This window comes from Athalia rosae, chromosome 5 (assembly GCF_917208135.1).
Source record: "Athalia rosae chromosome 5, iyAthRosa1.1, whole genome shotgun sequence".
Taxonomy (NCBI): domain Eukaryota; kingdom Metazoa; phylum Arthropoda; class Insecta; order Hymenoptera; family Athaliidae; genus Athalia; species Athalia rosae.
In genome coordinates, this window is record NC_064030.1 from 6,345,809 (window position 1) to 6,365,114 (window position 19,306).

General features: G+C 36.9%; 2 protein-coding genes and 2 long non-coding RNA genes across 4 annotated transcripts; 2 read left to right on the forward strand and 2 right to left on the reverse strand.

Moving 5' to 3' along the window:
* The first annotated feature begins 50 nt into the window (after window positions 1-50).
* LOC105685912 (caprin homolog) lies at window positions 51-5,032 on the forward strand. Its single transcript, XM_012400393.3, has 6 exons — window positions 51-210; window positions 1,048-1,266; window positions 1,424-1,771; window positions 2,052-2,792; window positions 2,898-3,198; window positions 3,466-5,032. The coding sequence occupies exons 1-6, from the start codon at window positions 97-99 to the stop codon at window positions 3,708-3,710; spliced, it is 1,968 nt and encodes a 655-aa protein (XP_012255816.2). The 5' UTR covers window positions 51-96; the 3' UTR covers window positions 3,711-5,032.
* Window positions 5,033-11,757: 6,725 nt separating this feature from the next.
* On the reverse strand, window positions 11,758-14,898 carry LOC125500891. The gene is made up of 2 exons (XR_007278352.1): window positions 14,765-14,898; window positions 11,758-12,092 (listed from the first exon to the last, which is right to left on the reverse strand). It is a non-coding gene; the product is annotated as an uncharacterized LOC125500891 (long non-coding RNA).
* On the forward strand, window positions 13,207-15,172 carry LOC125500889 (sodium/potassium-transporting ATPase subunit beta-2-like). The gene is made up of 7 exons (XM_048655044.1): window positions 13,207-13,342; window positions 13,418-13,609; window positions 13,787-13,906; window positions 14,001-14,170; window positions 14,432-14,527; window positions 14,692-14,857; window positions 15,011-15,172. The coding sequence occupies exons 1-7, from the start codon at window positions 13,207-13,209 to the stop codon at window positions 15,106-15,108; spliced, it is 978 nt and encodes a 325-aa protein (XP_048511001.1). The 3' UTR covers window positions 15,109-15,172.
* LOC125500890 lies at window positions 14,999-19,238 on the reverse strand. The gene is made up of 3 exons (XR_007278351.1): window positions 15,900-19,238; window positions 15,179-15,825; window positions 14,999-15,112 (listed from the first exon to the last, which is right to left on the reverse strand). It is a non-coding gene; the product is annotated as an uncharacterized LOC125500890 (long non-coding RNA).
* Window positions 19,239-19,306: the final 68 nt, after the last annotated feature.

Below are 19,306 nucleotides of genomic sequence, written 5' to 3' on the forward strand. Positions count from 1 at the left end.
AAGCGCGCGATGCCACCATTTTTGTTCCCCGCATGACTCCGCGCCGGTCGGAGTCGCTGCCCTACCATTCCAGTTCGCGTTTGTTGCCCGTGAAGGATGCCTTCTGCCAACCCTAAACTAGAAAAACAAGCCTCTACGGAGGCTGTCGAACCCATACGCCAGGCGATTATCGTGATCGAGCATAAGATCCGTAATTTGGAGAAGCGCAAGGTAAGAATTCATTATCAAATTATTTGCTATGATGCGAAATTTCGGCGTCTCCTCAACTGTCAACTTTAGCTCCCACGGGCAGCCATGTTTCGGCACACACCATGTGCTCGCTGGTCAAAAGTCCTTCGATTTTTATGGTCTCTTGCTATCACATTATCCATTGCGAATTCTTTGAGGTAAAAACCGTCGTTCAAATCAGTTTTTGCGAACTAATAGTGCCCGGGCAATGGTAGTTTTCCTAATACGAACATCGCGCCCTATGTCATGGCGGTGCTGCCTTCTTCGTGCGGTTCTGCGCTACACGATTTTTTCGCGGTTGACAAAACGTCGCTACCGGCATTTCAGGCTTCCGACAATATGAGTTCAGACCAAATGTCAAAACCATTTAACAGTTAAAAGCTTTTTTTGAAAGATATAGCATCTCTTCACACGCTCCTTTGTCTGAAAGAAGCACTTGAACAGTTATTAAGCAGGTGTCCGTTTTTTTTTCCTGCACCAATATCTCCATCTGATGGGTCTAATATTTTTGAATTGTCACAAAACTTAATGGTGATATATCGTGGTATGTTTCATGTAACTTCTAACAGTATCGATGCTTGAACCTTGCTGACATCTACTTTTTTTCTACCAATATCTGAGTTTTGTTAATGCTACAAATATGCGTTCATAACTATTATAGATTTTTGAACATTATCTCACAATACCATATGAAGTTTTAACTGAAGAAAATGAGTTTTATACCACATATGTTAAAAATCAAAACGTTCCTTATAATTCAAGATAAAATACATAATTCTACATGTATGTTTATGATTGTTTGGTTTATCTTTTGAACAGGGAAAGCTAGAGTCTTATAAAGATCTCCAGAAGCAGGGTAAGGTGTTAGACCATGACCAAAAAATTGCTGTTGCAAAGTACGATGAAGTGGTCCAGACGTTGGATCTTACCAGAGAACTCTGCAAGCAAATTGGCGGCATTGCTAATGATGCAGCCAAACAGCAGAAGAAGCTTGCCCGGAAAGAAGCTCTAGAACGTACGCAACAAGATGTTGCAAAGGTATATTTGATTTAATATTTCATTACCAATTGCTTGGCAAACTGAGAGATAGTTCTTTTTATATTAAAATCATTATCTATATTTTGTACTATTGGTTTCCTACAATATAACTGTGTTTTGTTTCTTCACTATATGATTTCCTGTCATCATTTTTTAGGTGCGCGAGGTGTTGATGGTTCAAGATTGTTTGACACAACTGGGGTCAGACAAAGTTCGACAAGACTTCTTGGGTGGTACAAACGGTGCTGTGAAACTTACAGAAGACGACATGCAGATTCTAGACAACTTTTATGTGGAGGTTACATTAAAACATCTGAACGAAGGAGCTGAGGTTTCCTTCTTACAGCAGGTGCAAAAGGTGGCTGAACATTTTGTGGCAATCGTTGATGGCAAACAGAGGGAAATAGCAGGCTCGACGTATAGCAGAATCAAGGAAATTATTAATACTGTTCATCAGAGTGGATACTTTGACCAGGTTCAGGAAGCCCAGGAACAAGTTGAAGAGGTACAATTCTTGTGCATCTACCATTAGTAATCTTTATCCATTATAATTTACTTATTAATTCTTAGTCAACTATAAAATCACAAAATATTAGCATGGTTAATAAATTGTTACACAGAGTTTCATATTTATACAATGCTTGGAATTGATAATATTAGAGCCTTTGGTTTAGCTTTCTGTTACTTTGAACTTTAACTTGATCTTATGTGGACTTGTCATTGAATTAATCTACCGGATCTGGAAGTTGAAATATTCAGCTAAGTGTATTCAATTCGGTCTGCAGATCCTGGAGACAGTGGTTGAATCGCAGCCAGCAGAACCCTTGGTACAGGAACCAATACCTGACGACTACAGTGGCAGTGAAAGACACATTCCACCCCCAGAATCGATGATCCCAATTCCAAACTTTCCAGTTCCTGCCACTCCTCTCCCAGTGATTCCTGGCAGCGCACCTGTTCCTGGCCCTATTTCAGTTATCCCTCAACCGATTGTATCGCATGCACCAGCCCCGGTAGAAGCATCTTACTATACAAATGCTCCAGCTGGATTTGTACCACCACCTCAGCAGCATCAGCAACCTCAGCAGCAACAACCCCAGGCACCAAGAATCAACGATGTTATCGGCACACCAAATTTTTTTTTCCTGCAAGAATCTGAACTCGATTCTCCGGATGTTACAGCTCAGGCACCCGTTGTACCACACATTCCTCCTACGGGCAATGCACCCATTCCTTCTCAGACTTTCACCAACCAGAATTTTACTACTGCACCGAACGTAGTGCCCCAGCAGGTGATATATCAGCATGCACCTCAAGACATATCTCACATTCCTGGGTTTGCAAATCCTAACCCACCACCCCCGATTCCAATGCCACCTTCGCATCAACAGCCTAATCTACCATACAGTCCTCAACATCCAGCTGGCTTCCAACAACCACCTCAGGGCCAGCAACCACAAACAATCCAACAACAAAATTATGAACAGATAGCTATTCAGCAGGAACCACAACCTCAGATTGCTGATGTAAGTCGTTAAATACCATACTCTTTCATGACATATTGATGGTAATGTTCTTATTTTCTATGTAACATCAATTTATGTTTATTTATTGAAAATAATCATTACCAGGATAAAGTGGAGCAAGTTCAAGATGAACCTGCTGGAGGAGAACCAGATCTGGCGCCAGTGGATAATGGGGGCGAATGGTGTCAGCTGTCAGAAGGTGCCGGTGGAGATTGGAATCAGCCTGACAGCTCTCCACCATCTCAGCAGCAACAGCAACCTATACAACAAGCATGGGGTGACCAACAGCGCGGTGGATATAGGGGCCGAGGTGGGAGAAGAGGAAACTCAAATGGCTACAGCAGTAGAGGTAGAGGTGGAGGAGGTAGTGGAGGATACCAACAGAACGGACGTGGAGGTGGACAAGGTGAGTCCTTCAAATTTGTTGGCTTATAATTTTTTTTTATTCAGAAATTCGTTTCACCAGCTATACAAGTAGTGTATAAGACGAGTACTTATTGGGAACTAGCAATCTATTCGTAGACTTTGACTCACCAAACTTTTGTGGAGTAATTCTTATCTCTTCATTATATGATTTAAAAAATAGTGAATTTGATACTGTAATATCATTTACCATTATCTAGCACAAGTTGTTACACATAGTTCTGAGCTAGAGTTTATTTTACTAAAATAGGAACCTACTATCGTAACAATGAGAGCAACTACCAGAATGGCTATCAGCAACGGAGCTACAATAGTGCCGAAGGTAATGGTGGTTACAATGGCAGTTTCAAAAGGGGCAGCGGCGGAGGCCAGAGAGGAGGGCCTAGAGGTGATCGTGGCACAGACCGAGGAGGTCGTGGACAATTTCGTGGTAGTCAAAGGGGTGGAAATCGTGGTACATATGCACCACGTGGCAAAACTCAGGCACAACAGTAACTCTAAGGAATGCGAGCGTAAAGAAGAAGGCAACAAATATTACGATAAGAACGTTGTATGGTTCGGTTCAATTGCTTATTTATGAAAGAGCTGAAGTCAAGGGTAGTGGTATAAGAAGGACAACTCTTCTTTGTTGTGTTTACAAAATTTATCTGAATCTGTTTGATTTGGGCTACTGCTTTCGTGATTGTTGTGTCGATCTTAATCGTTTTATTTTTTTATTATTTTCATTACAAGTGAACATGAGTTAAGTGAAGCAATGTCTTAGGATCTTTCCCAAATAAGTGACTGAATTGTTAAACTTAGCATTGAATTTGGTGTGCAATATATTCGACGAGCTAAAAAAAAAGAACTAATATTCTCAATGATTCAAAAACAAGACTCAACAAAATAGCGGATCGTTAATAATATGAACACAATTACGTAGGCCAAATTCAGTAATATTAACCACCTCGCAAGTATTATTGTGTTGTGACAGAAGGCAGTTTTCACAGGGCAACAACAGCTGATCGACAAAGATTAGAAAAATAATTTTAATATAAAAAAAAAACAAAAAAAATGAAAAAAAAAAAAAACAAAAAACGAAATAAAAAATGAGAACTCATACGCATTTCACGCAAATACATGAACCTATTTAATGAGTATCGATAAGGTGATTATAGGCGTTGATGACATGCGTAGCGATCTCAATGTTAAATGGTACTTGTAAAATTAGAAAACAAGGCCAGTCAAAGCTTAATTAGAATTTGAAAATATTGAATGTTCCAAATTTTATATTTTACATCAATCATTCAAAATGCCTCTAAACATTAAGATAATAAAAACATAGAGAAAGAAACATCAACAATCCAATATAAAGTACCACATGTGCTTTCTTTGTGATTTTATTGATTGATTACTGAGGGACTTCTGACATACTTTTATATCATCTGTCCACTTGTGTTAAACCATTTCAAGTTTCATGTATAATATCATAGATCGCTGCGCAATGTCAAGATTTACGGAGAAACTATTTACCTGATTTCCTTTGATCGCAGAAAATGAAGTATAATTTTTTAAAAGAAATAAAGCGAGAACGTGGAGCTTTAGCATGTAAGTCGAGTCGAATGTACAATTTATTATGACCAGTAGCCAGCAAAGAATATCGTTGCAGACGCCATACGGAGTCACGCTCGTACCGAAAAATAAGTGAAAGAAACATAGTACCGTTGTGTTCTATTTCGTTTGTACATTTTTGTTTAACATCTCACATACAGTTATGTTCAAGTATCCTACAAATACATTATAATGTATCTTCCAAATAAAGATCTAATTCAACCTGCTATCTAGTCTACTATCGTACTCGGTGTATATGTTTAGTTTTCTTTAGCTTGTGAGCTGTTGTCACAGAAAAAAACAAAGAAAAAAACGTCATGTTTTATGAACTTTGTATTCGTAAATGATTGCTGTTCGATTGATTCAAGTCGCTTGAATCATGATTAATTAGAATTCACGTATTATTGTTAGAGAAAAACGGTTACAAATAATTGACAAATAAAATATAGTGATAACGCCTATGATTTACGACGGAAGAAATAGACGAGGATCGGATAGGTACTTATTTTAATGGATACTTATTTAGAGTATGTGTTGGTGTCGCTATGTACAGGGGAAATCAGTAAAGAGAACTATAATAATAATGACATATTTCATTAACGATATTTCTACATACCTACGTATTTTAAAACAAACAATATTTCCGGAAGATCATTCTTTTACGCTTTTGTCACAGTTTGTGTAGAAACCTAAAATTATTTCATCTTGACCGCACGGAGCATTTGGGTATATCTGACCAAATTGAATTTTTGAATAATGATTTATGTAATAATTCAAATAATTGAGGTCAGCTACCATCGCATCTTTTCTCATCCCTCTCGCTTGACAGTCGTATATTTCATTCGAAAAATCGCCTAGGACCAAGAAATTTCATCTCGAATTTCTAATGGACCCATTCTTAATGCACAAGAACCGGCAGCATACAGAAAAACTTGCATCCGAATCCTGGGGCGTCGTTTGAGCAGGCTTTGGGAGCTCTCGACTTCATTTGCCGGTTGCCGCTGAACTCTAAACAGTCCTCACAGGACCTGTTGCTCCAGCATGGGTATATCTGCAGTACATCTGCAGTCAGATTAGGTTGCTTTGAGGACTTTTCACATTTCAAGAACAAAAGTGAAGTATTTTTGAAATCCATTACGTGAAACATTTTTCTGCAACACGAATCCGTCAAGTGAATTAAAGTGGGGGCAATATTCTTGAAAGTGATTAAATTTTTCCGCAGCTGCAATTCAGTTCTTCATATGTTCTCACCTTTCTTTTATGTTTCTTTTTCAGCAGATAAATGGACAATCTACGGATCAGTGGCCTCTCAACGGGAATAAAAAACTGTCCTCGTTGCATCTACAAAGTCAATCTCTACATGCTCGGAATAGATCATTTCTATAAATAAGTTATGATATACATATGATCATACTGAATACATCTTAAGTTTTTTTTTCACGAACAAAAAATTCTCAATTCATTGTTAATCGGAATAGAATAATTGTTTATAGTATTATATCTGACACTTGTAAAAATTAGAATGAATGTATCTGTAGAGGCACCATAGGCATGACGATGTCCTGAATTGTATTTTAAACTGTTAACTTATTAATAAACATCAACTACTACTAATGCACAATTGTTAATTTACATTCCATCACACAACTTCACAACTCATTTATCAAATTCTGTACAATGATATAAGGTTGCGTGCTGATTTAATCACATGCATATTGGAATGTAAACGTGTATATTCAATCATTCAATAATTTATCGATACGGAGGGAAAAAAACAATTCTGAGCGTGAGAATGTAGCTCCTGGAAATTGAAATTTAGACCGAAAATTTATTTTTGTATCAGAAGCACAGAAAAATCAAGGAGGTATTCCGAAATTCAGAATTTAGGCCAAAAAATTTTCTGGGTATCAGGAGAACAGGAAAACCGAGGAGGTATTCCTAGACCTGGTGCCTCATCGTGTGCATGCGTTCCACCCTGTTTATTTATTCCTAGTATGAAAGAGAGAGCGACTGATGCATTGCAGGACTGACGGCATGCATGCCTGTGTCTTTGATCGTTCAATCATGCTTCAAACCGGAACTGATAATGCAGAGCTCTAGAATGCCGGCCCTGAAAATTGAAGGTTTGCCCAAAAGTGGAGATTCGTATCAGGAGAACAGGAAACCCGAGGAGGTGGTCCGAAACTTGGTGCCTCATCATGTGCATGCATTCAATCCTTCATGATTACTTCTAGTCTGATAGAAAGAAAGACTGATTCTTTGCAGGACTAACTATATGTCTGCCTGTGTATTTATTTATTCAATAAATCGTAGATACAAAAGGAAAAGAATAATTTCTTGCTTTAGAACAGCGTTTCCGAAGTTTAGAATTAGGGCGAAAAAATTTTCTAGGGACCAGGAGCACAGAAAAACCGAGGAGGTATTTCGGAATTCAGAATTTAGGCCAAAAAATTATCTGGGTATCAGGAGAACAGGAAAACCGAGGAGGTATTCCTAGACCTGGTGCCTCATCGTGTGCATGCGTTCCACCCTGTTTATTTATTCCTAGTATGAGAGAGAGAGCGACTGATGCATTGCAGGACTGACGGCATGCATGCCTGTGTCTTTGATCGTTCAATCATGCTTCAAACCGGAACTGATAATGCAGAGCTCTAGAATGCCGGCCCTGAAAATTGAAAGTTTGCCCAAAAGTGGAGATTCGTATCAGGAGAACAGGAAACCCGAGGAGGTGGTCCGAAACTTGGTGCCTCATCATGTGCATGCATTCAATCCTTCATGATTACTTCTAGTCTGATAGAAAGAGAGACTGATTCTTTGCAGGACTAACTAAATGCCTGCCTGTGTATTTATTTATTCAATAAATCGTAGATACAAAAGGAAAAGAATAATTTCTTGCTTTAGAACAGCGTTTCCGAAGTTTAGAATTAGGGCGAAAAAATTTTCTGGGTATCAGGAGCACAGAAAAACCGAGGAGGTATTTCGGAATTCAGAATTTAGGCCAAAAAAATTTTTCTGGGTATCAGGAGAACAGGAAAACCGAGGAGGTATTCCTAGACCTGGTGCCTCATCGTGTGCATGCGTTCCACCCTGTTTATTTATTCCTAGTATGAGAGAGAGAGCGACTGATGCATTGCAGGACTGACGGCATGCATGCCTGTGTCTTTGATCGTTCAATCATGCTTCAAACCGGAACTGATAATGCAGAGCTCTAGAATGCCGGCCCTGAAAATTGAAAGTTTGCCCAAAAGTGGAGATTCGTATCAGGAGAACAGGAAACCCGAGGAGGTGGTCCGAAACTTGGTGCCTCATCATGTGCATGCATTCAATCCTTCATGATTACTTCTAGTCTGATAGAAAGAAAGACTGATTCTTTGCAGGACTAACTATATGTCTGCCTGTGTATTTATTTATTCAATAAATCGTAGATACAAAAGGAAAAGAATAATTTCTTGCTTTAGAACAGCGTTTCCGAAGTTTAGAATTAGGGCGAAAAAATTTTCTGGGTATCAGGAGCACAGAAAAACCGAGGAGGTATTTCGGGATTCAGAATTTAGGCCAAAAAATTATCTGGGTATCAGGAGAACAGGAAAACCGAGGAGGTATTCCTAGACCTGGTGCCTCATCGTGTGCATGCGTTCCACCCTGTTTATTTATTCCTAGTATGAGAGAGAGAGCGACTGATGCATTGCAGGACTGACGGCATGCATGCCTGTGTCTTTGATCGTTCAATCATGCTTCAAACCGGAACTGATAATGCAGAGCTCTAGAATGCCGGCCCTGAAAATTGAAAGTTTGCCCAAAAGTGGAGATTCGTATCAGGAGAACAGGAAACCCGAGGAGGTGGTCCGAAACTTGGTGCCTCATCATGTGCATGCATTCAATCCTTCATGATTACTTCTAGTCTGATAGAAAGAAAGACTGATTCTTTGCAGGACTAACTATATGTCTGCCTGTGTATTTATTTATTCAATAAATCGTAGATACAAAAGGAAAAGAATAATTTCTTGCTTTAGAACAGCGTTTCCGAAGTTTAGAATTAGGGCGAAAAAATTTTCTAGGTATCAGGAGCACAGAAAAACCGAGGAGGTATTTCGGAATTCAGAATTTAGGCCAAAAAAATTTTCTGGGTATCAGGAGAACAGGAAAACCGAGGAGGTATTCCTAGACCTGGTGCCTCATCGTGTGCATGCGTTCCACCCTGTTTATTTATTCCTAGTATGAGAGAGAGAGCGACTGATGCATTGCAGGACTGACGGCATGCATGCCTGTGTCTTTGATCGTTCAATCATGCTTCAAACCGGAACTGATAATGCAGAGCTCTAGAATGCCGGCCCTGAAAATTGAAAGTTTGCCCAAAAGTGAAGATTCGTATCAGGAGAACAGGAAACCCGAGGAGGTGGTCCGAAACTTGGTGCCTCATCATGTGCATGCATTCAATCCTTCATGATTACTTCTAGTCTGATAGAAAGAGAGACTGATTCTTTGCAGGACTAACTAAATGCCTGCCTGTGTATTTATTTATTCAATAAATCGTAGATACAAAAGGAAAAGAATAATTTCTTGCTTTAGAACAGCGTTTCCGAAGTTTAGAATTAGGGCGAAAAAATTTTCTGGGTATCAGGAGCACAGAAAAACCGAGGAGGTATTTCGGAATTCAGAATTTAGGCCAAAAAAATTTTTCTGGGTATCAGGAGAACAGGAAAACCGAGGAGGTATTCCTAGACCTGGTGCCTCATCGTGTGCATGCGTTCCACCCTGTTTATTTATTCCTAGTATGAGAGAGAGAGCGACTGATGCATTGCAGGACTGACGGCATGCATGCCTGTGTCTTTGATCGTTCAATCATGCTTCAAACCGGAACTGATAATGCAGAGCTCTAGAATGCCGGCCCTGAAAATTGAAAGTTTGCCCAAAAGTGGAGATTCGTATCAGGAGAACAGGAAACCCGAGGAGGTGGTCCGAAACTTGGTGCCTCATCATGTGCATGCATTCAATCCTTCATGATTACTTCTAGTCTGATAGAAAGAGAGACTGATTCTTTGCAGGACTAACTATATGTCTGCCTGTGTATTTATTTATTCAATAAATCGTAGATACAAAAGGAAAAGAATAATTTCTTGCTTTAGAACAGCGTTTCCGAAGTTTAGAATTAGGGCGAAAAAATTTTCTAGGTATCAGGAGCACAGAAAAATCAAGGAGGTATTCCAAAATTCAGAATTTAGGCCAAAAAATTATCTGGGTATCAGGAGAACAGGAAAACCGAGGAGGTATTCCTAGACCTGGTGCCTCATCGTGTGCATGCGTTCCACCCTGTTTATTTATTCCTAGTATGAGAGAGAGAGCGACTGATGCATTGCAGGACTGACGGCATGCATGCCTGTGTCTTTGATCGTTCAATCATGCTTCAAACCGGAACTGATAATGCAGAGCTCTAGAATGCCGGCCCTGAAAATTGAAAGTTTGCCCAAAAGTGGAGATTCGTATCAGGAGAACAGGAAACCCGAGGAGGTGGTCCGAAACTTGGTGCCTCATCATGTGCATGCATTCAATCCTTCATGATTACTTCTAGTCTGATAGAAAGAAAGACTGATTCTTTGCAGGACTAACTATATGTCTGCCTGTGTATTTATTCATTCAATAAATCGTAGATACAAAAGGAAAAGAATAATTTCTTGCTTTAGAACAGCGTTTCCGAAGTTTAGAATTAGGGCGAAAAAATTTTCTGGGTATCAGGAGCACAGAAAAACCGAGGAGGTATTTCGGGATTCAGAATTTAGGCCAAAAAATTATCTGGGTATCAGGAGAACAGGAAAACCGAGGAGGTATTCCTAGACCTGGTGCCTCATCGTGTGCATGCGTTCCACCCTGTTTATTTATTCCTAGTATGAGAGAGAGAGCGACTGATGCATTGCAGGACTGACGGCATGCATGCCTGTGTCTTTGATCGTTCAATCATGCTTCAAACCGGAACTGATAATGCAGAGCTCTAGAATGCCGGCCCTGAAAATTGAAAGTTTGCCCAAAAGTGGAGATTCGTATCAGGAGAACAGGAAACCCGAGGAGGTGGTCCGAAACTTGGTGCCTCATCATGTGCATGCATTCAATCCTTCATGATTACTTCTAGTCTGATAGAAAGAAAGACTGATTCTTTGCAGGACTAACTATATGTCTGCCTGTGTATTTATTTATTCAATAAATCGTAGATACAAAAGGAAAAGAATAATTTCTTGCTTTAGAACAGCGTTTCCGAAGTTTAGAATTAGGGCGAAAAAATTTTCTGGGTATCAGGAGCACAGAAAAACCGAGGAGGTATTTCGGAATTCAGAATTTAGGCCAAAAAAATTTTCTGGGTATCAGGAGAACAGGAAAACCGAGGAGGTATTCCTAGACCTGGTGCCTCATCGTGTGCATGCGTTCCACCCTGTTTATTTATTCCTAGTATGAGAGAGAGAGCGACTGATGCATTGCAGGACTGACGGCATGCATGCCTGTGTCTTTGATCGTTCAATCATGCTTCAAACCGGAACTGATAATGCAGAGCTCTAGAATGCCGGCCCTGAAAATTGAAAGTTTGCCCAAAAGTGGAGATTCGTATCAGGAGAACAGGAAACCCGAGGAGGTGGTCCGAAACTTGGTGCCTCATCATGTGCATGCATTTAATCCTTCATGATTACTTCTAGTCTGATAGAAAGAGAGACTGATTCTTTGCAGGACTAACTATATGCCTGCCTATGTATTTATTTATTCAATAAATTGTAGATACAAAAGGAAAAGAATAATTTCTTGCTTTAGAACAGCGTTTTCGAAGATTAGAATTTAAGCCAAAAAATTTTCTGGGTATCAGGAGAACAGGAAAACTGAGGAAGTGTTTCTAAATAAGGATTGACATCATCATGCGTCGTGATATATCGCCGATGAAGTGGTGGGTATAGTGGTTTAATCAATCAATCAATTCTGAGGGTACTTGTAGTTTATTGCTAAATCAAATCAACATTGATAAATAAATGTCAACTCATCATTATGTACATCGATCTCATTTGTACGAAGATATGTTTTCTCACAATAAATGTTTTGCAATACTCCAGACATCATCTTTCATTCGCTTAATATATCTATGGAATTACCATTTAAATATTATGCTAATTACGTTGAGAAATACTAAACTCATAGATATATACTAAATGATGTTTGTATGTTAATAATTGACAAATGCATATTTCAGATGCATCATCAGGTTCTATGTTCTAGACGTGAATCGAGACTGTCAGTAGGCTGCCAATTTTTTTCCTGAAACATAAAAAAAAAAGGATTAATATTGTTAACAAACTGAACCACAACTTCCTTGAATTATCGAGTTCAATATCGCCAGTTTATCACATCGAAATGTGAAAAGAATAAGATGTCTCGATGGGATTCATTTTCAGCTTAATTTTCATCGACGGATTTGTATTTCTCGCATGAAATCGTGTCACAAACAGAATACTGTGGACAAAAATAGTAATTTTTGTCTTAAGCTATAGCTTTTGATTTTTCCGACTAAGAGTTTGAACATCATGCTCATCAAACTCCTTACAGGAATCAATCAGAACAGTTTTTATATCATTAATAGCAGAGAATCTATTTAAAACTAGTTTGCTACGTCCCATGAGCTCGCGCTGCTCTTCAGAATTTCGATGAACTGAAGAGATTGCATAAAAGCAGTGTACTGATCGCAACAGTGAGCCTGATAGTAGGCAATGTGCAGGGGTAAAACATAAGGGTAGTTTGCGTTGTACGTACGTACAAAAGTAGACGCTAGTAAGAGATGTTATGGGGATAAAAACAAATTAGTCTTGTGAGAGTCCTATTCTAGCAATTGCATACGCGCGCACCGTTTGGATAATGTTAAAATATCTCAATAGGTTTCATTCATGTCGTAATTTAGTAGGCGGATTCGTATTTCTCAGGTAAAAATACCTGTGGAACAGTCGCTTGAACGATTGAAAATTCTTCAATTTTTGATCCTCAAATGATCGCAAAAGACACTGTACCTCTGATTTTTTCGATTCTCGATGCAAACATTAGAATTGTTGATGTGAATGTATTCTAATTTATCCCGAGTTCAGGACTTCAGATTTGTCAATGTAATTGATATACCTGCTGAAATGAGTTATCTTGATTATTTCTACGGATAAGAATTTCAAAATTTGGTGGTCAAATTAGTCAGGAGATTCGTACTCTTGGGGGCGATAACGATTAAACAACAACGATTCGGAAAACTCTTCCAATTCGTTGATCAAAATATTTATTCTTTTGTCATGACAGTCGTTGCATGTGCAAGAACGATACCTTGTCACTGATCAAGCATAATCAACTTTACTGCAGAAATTAAATGACTTAGCTTCATTCATTAGTGGCAGATATGTTGATATTACACGACGAAGCTTACTATGAGAGAAGAAAACCTCAACCCGACTTGGGAGCAGTCGACAATTTCAAGCGATTCGTATGGAATCCGAATAAAAGATCATTCCTTGATAAAACGTTGGAGGGTTGGGGTAACGACTAAATTTTAATCCCGCCTTTAATAGAATGAATTTTTTCATCAATGTAAATACATATCAATTTCACAGCACAAACTGGTTTATTCTATATGGTTTTTTTCGGAATCATATTTTCATTGTTTGCTTTGAAATTGTGGATAACGTTGAAGTATATCTACTCAATGGACAAGCCTTACATTTTTATTCCAAGAAACGTGGATACCACGTTTGAAAATGGTAGGCGAATGATGTTCTTCACAAGATCTGGCGACGAAGGTCCTGGTTAGTATAAGCCTGATGGTCCGAAATTTTTTCAAAGTATAGAAATTTGTATAACTGTCCCGAACCTTGATGGTATCAATACGAGACTTTGAAATAGATTTAAGAGAAATACCATTCACTGATGTCTTCGCAATGAAATATTCCAGATCATATGTTCTACACGGGTTTCACTTTCAGGGCTAAGCTTTAAGCCAAATATTTTAACGCCAATGACATCACCGATCATTTGGATAAGCCAACGCGATAACAACGCACAGCCAAGAAAATACATCGAAGCTTTAAACGAGTTCTTAGAAGGTCAGTAACGTCAGTATTCGCGACCCGTAACTTGATAGAAGCATAGAATAGAAGTATATGATTTGACGATGATTTCTTTTTTTTTCAATTGTAGGATATACCGAGGAAAACCTACAGTACACATCACAATGCGAAGATGGTATCGTTTCAACAGCAAACGCGAGAAGGCCGTGTTTTTTCAACATCAGTGCTCTAGGACCATGCGGAAAACCACCTTACGGCTATCTAAATCGCGAGCCGTGCGTCCTTATAGCATTCAATAAGGTAAACGAATTACGGAAGCAATTACATAGTTGGAAATTAAGAGCCGAGAAACCAAAAGGGTAGAATGTATGTATACCCATTAGTTTACAAAATTTCAAATTTGAAGTAAATTTCACACAAACTTCATTTTTTTTCAATCCTGTATGTTTTTGAGGAATATGCCACCAAAATCGCCGACGACCAAAAAAATCTGATTCTGCACGCGCCCTTTCTGGTTCCGCGTTACCTAGATAAAAAATAAATGAAGGCCTTGAATTTTAGATGTTCCATTGGGAACCTGTTTACTACAATCCGACTTCCGATTTACCATTGGGTATGCCTGCATGGTTGAAAAAACTTGTTAGGAAATCAACAAAGGCGAGTGTAGCTTCTATTCAATATTGTAGGTATAATTATAGCGCAAAGCTGGGTACTCCCCGACACTAAAAGTTTGTCTGATCATTTTTTGCAAAGCATGGTTTTGCTTTAACAATAACTACCCAGTCTATACAAACATCAAACTTTTATCTGCAAAAACGCAGGCGAGTATATGGATTTCCTGCGCCGGAGCTAATCAGATGGACAAAGAACATATGGGAGAAATTTTGTACTTACCAAGTCCGAGATTTCCAGTTGAATACTTTCCTTACTATGGCGATAAGCATCACATGCCTCCGTTGGTCGCTTTAAAATTCAAAAACGTAGCAGGTCAGTCCACTGATTGTGAATTTACATCAAAATATTTGAATATGAAATTCAAGAGAAAAACAAAAAACACCTGCGATATCCAATTGAATTATTTGAATTCATGTCACGATGTATAAAAGAAAAAACTATAACTCAAAGTACTTGCCTTTATAGTTAACAGACTAATAACCGTCGAATGTACAGCGTGGGCACAGAATATACATGCGAAAAATGGTTATTCCTTAGACTTCCAGATTATGATAGGCGAGTAACTTACTGTATAAACATTGATTGATCTTATTATAAAATTTTATGAATATTGGTGAACAATAATGATCTCACGTTACAGAAAAACGTCGACCGCTGAAACGCTGAGATGACCATCCGAATTTCGTCGCCTATCGAACGCCAGACGGGACAATAATGCGATTCTATCTTTCATGTTATTTATCTGTATATCAATTTACTTGATTTAAATATTTATTTGATTGAAATAAAAACTTCTTCAATAATCAGGACTCGAGTGATAATTTGTTCGTGTTTGTAAAGCAACTTATATGTATACAATATTGATTATTCAGCTGCAATGATCGAACGCTATTCCAGGCGCAGCCGCGTTAACGAATGAACAAAATCTAGACGTCTATTGTTGGCTACATGATTCTATTTATTTTTTTTTTTCACTTTGCTATTAGAATACATCCATGGAATCATGAATTCTAATTCTGGAATATAAAAATATCCACGAACAAACCACCAAAGAAAATTTATTCTTATCAAAAGTTAAACTACCAAAGTATCTGTATACTTACTTAAAATTTGTCATCACTTATGACTGCCAAGCATATATACGTTCGTAGCCGCACCCTTTTTTTATCAGAAAGAGTTTCTGAATTTCTAAAGAATATTATAGAAGTTATCAGTCTGTGAAAAAATCCATTGCGCAATTCAATTCGGTGGAAGTAAATGGATTTTAACTCCTTGACAAACTAGAAGAAAAAGAATATCAGAGTCGTTCAAGTATCCATTAAAATCAACATGAATCAACTGTATTTTAACTTACCGTTTTTTTTTTCAATTGAATGGACGCAGAAATGAGAAAAATTTAGATGCAATAAAAAGGTTTTCAGCTACTCCAGGCGCACTGTACTCGATGTGATAGCAGAAAATCAAAACAGTCAGAGATGAGGAGTTGAATTTTTCTTAAATCCTAATTTTAAAATTGCTCAAATTTTACATGCTTCGGTCGTGTCGATTATTGACACAGGTCAAAATAAACGAAACTGAAATAGACTCAGAACTATGATCAAGAACTCCAAACAATACACGGACGATTTCAGGATCAACTTTAGTTATTATTACAATAGAATATTAGAATAGATTAGCTAACGTCGATTTGATTGCAGTCATATAAAAACCTACGATGAGTTGTAAACAGATCAGTGTTTGGTAAAAAATGTTCATCATTTGAAAAGACATAAAGTTTTTCTTTGCACCAGGTGTCAACTAGATTTCGTTGTATCAATCTTAATAGTCTTAGTAATCTTCATAGTCCATCTTAGATTGTATCACTGATATGGCACAGACACTTTTGCCAATTTTGCAAAAACACCTAATTCTGACTAACTTAATGACAGTGTGCATCATAAACTACAAAATAAATAAAGGAACACACATTGTTATCATACAACATTTATCGTGACTAATGCAGTGGACAGTTGAAAGGGTTACGAGGGGTAAGGGGAAAGGGATGAACGTTACATTAGCGTCTCATTAATCTTTAATTAGGTAATTAAATCACTAATTACGAAAATTCATAATAAAAAGTAGTATTCTATATTCGGTATTTCAGTAATAATTGTAATAATAATTATTATATTCCATAGTTTTGTCTGCAGTATCACCTATTGATAGTAATTAATAATTATTAATAATATAATTTCATAATATTACCCCTTTGGGTTATATTAATGTGTTCCATAACATTAAAAAAATTTCATAATAGTAATAATAATAAAATTGAAATAAAAAATAAAATAAAAATAAAACACAATTGTATAATATAGCGTGGCATTATTTTTCCTTTATTACAATAGTAAATTCCTTTCTAAATACTGTGGATTTCACAACAGAAAAATTGTTTGGATTGATTATGCGACGATAGCAAACCCTGTACAATTGCTCGTTCGATAGATCCGCAAAATCGAAAATTATCATCATCGCTACCCGGTCAATAATGTCACGTAATTTATATACATTAGGGAAACTACACAGTATCGTATCATGAAAAGACCTTGCGTGCGGAAAAGTGTATTTCAATTGAGAGCCAATAGTCTCGATTGCTCCTCAATATGTGAAAATCCATAAGACACATTGTGCCAAGAACCAGCTGTTCATTCGAGTCTATCGGCTTTCAATTAACTGCAATAAATAATTTCTAAAATCATACGATTCAATTTGTCCATATTCAGTATCTCTCGTTTTATAACTCAGGTAAATAACTGCGGTACAAGTTCTGTATAAATCACTGCCAACGAAATTTCTTTGTTCTCAAATGACGGCATCTATTAGTTTGCTGAAAGAAAAGAAAAAGACAAAAAAAACTGAAATGCACTTTGCCCCATATTGGCCAAAACAAGGCCTGATCATATTTAATCCATCAACTCTTCTATTTTGCGACTCACAGTATTTTTATTGGAGTGTATATTATGATCTGTAATCGTTTTCAAGAGTTTACTACCACAAAAGGTGCACCACTCCAGATTTACAACACTGCCCTAAACACAGCCATACTAAGCCAAATACTTTTGGGTTTGTCATTATGATTATTTTTTTCTTTTAATTGTAAGATTGTTTTAATAATCTATACTCAATTAACATTCCTCATTCAACAGAAACCTTATCCATACGATGGTACAATAAACAACCGATTCATTTCGATCGTGCGCAAATATACTAGGTAATTCCAAAGAGAACAGACCGATAGCAACAAAACATATTGTGCTTCGGGAGATTCAAATGTGACGTAGAATTTAACCGATACAGCAAGGAAGGTAGGCAATTTGTCGATATTACCAAACAACAGCGAGGCGTCAAACATGGGCAAAAAAGTTATCAATTCACAATTCACTTCAAAGGTATTCCCTTCTAACTAGACCATCTCAATGAAATGCAATAGTGATATGTGATAATGAGTAATTCTACACGTGGCAGCAAAAACACTAGATCAAGTAAGTTATTGGCGGTAGACTTAATAGTAAGGGACTTAGTTACATACAAATATATAATAACAATATGATCATATACATATATGTAGATGTGAGCATTTCAACAGTGATAGAGCACGAAAAACCGAAAAAAAAACTTCATTAATTATTGTTACAACAAAGTTTGTATTACAGAAATTTCTTCTCTTTTTTTTTAGTCTTGAATAATATTGAACATGGCTGACTTTGATTATAATTCCATTCGTTTATTCAGATTTCTTTATTTATAAAAAAATGTAAAATAATTAGTCTCTAGATCATGCAAACATCCATATATAATGTTGTATAGAATATAACATTGATTACTCCAGTGGCTAAATGCCATTGAAACTTTCTCTCTATGAATGTATTATATACACATACCGCCTGTACATGCATATATATACATAGATATTTATATATAGGTATATATAAATGTATGTACATAACTCATTGCTTTACATAGTAGAATTATTATCTGTCTTTTTCACTTCTGAATTACCACGTATAATTGCGATATTGTCGAAGGAATTCGAAACATATTACTGTACTTATGTACGCTCGTATATAGTCTAGATTACATATGTTGGTGTTTTTTTTATTTTAGTGTGGTAGCATTTGAACAAACAATCTTTTTATTATTATTTATTTATTTATTTTTTTTACGATTTCTAAGTTACGTTACTTATCTGTCGGGTGTTAGTAATTCTGATTACTAATATGAAATCAGCTAAGTTTTACTTACAAGTGGCTACTTCTCATGGAATATACTTCAAAAGTGGCGAAAGTTTGTTCGATACTTTTGAAATACATCAAGTATTTACTAGTCATTTAAATAGTTTTAATTAAGAAAAAAGATTGGGAAGAATTACATTCAAGAGTTTACTATGATACGGCACTGGCATAGTCACGTAGTGTAGCGTGTAAAGTAGTTTGTCGTGTAACGTGTACATTCTTTTCATTCAAATATTACAATGGTCTATCTGTGTGTTTGTTTTCATAGCGATATTACTCGATCTCGTTTTATAGGCAGGTGAATTGATAATAATTATAATTATAATAATTACAATAATAATAATAATAATAATAATAATAATAATAATAATAATAATAATAATAATAATTGAAGAATAATAATGATGACGATGATAATATTAATAAAGATGGTAGTAATAATGATAATAATAATAATAATAAGTGGTAATAATGATAATAAAAATAATAT

What these genes read in the sequence shown, in the direction of transcription:
- LOC105685912 (XM_012400393.3), top strand. Translation starts at nt 97, where the DNA reads ATGCCTTCTGCCAACCCTAAACTAGAAAAACAAGCCTCTACGGAGGCT. An exon ending in GTAATTTGGAGAAGCGCAAG is followed by an intron (nt 211 to 1,047) that starts GTAAGAATTCAT and finishes TCTTTTGAACAG; the next exon opens with GGAAAGCTAGAGTCTTATAA. An exon ending in CCCAGGAACAAGTTGAAGAG is followed by an intron (nt 1,772 to 2,051) that starts GTACAATTCTTG and finishes TTCGGTCTGCAG; the next exon opens with ATCCTGGAGACAGTGGTTGA.
- LOC125500889 (XM_048655044.1), top strand. Translation starts at nt 13,207, where the DNA reads ATGTTGATATTACACGACGAAGCTTACTATGAGAGAAGAAAACCTCAA. An exon ending in ATCTGGCGACGAAGGTCCTG is followed by an intron (nt 13,610 to 13,786) that starts GTTAGTATAAGC and finishes TTTCACTTTCAG; the next exon opens with GGCTAAGCTTTAAGCCAAAT. An exon ending in TCCTTATAGCATTCAATAAG is followed by an intron (nt 14,171 to 14,431) that starts GTAAACGAATTA and finishes CTTGAATTTTAG; the next exon opens with ATGTTCCATTGGGAACCTGT.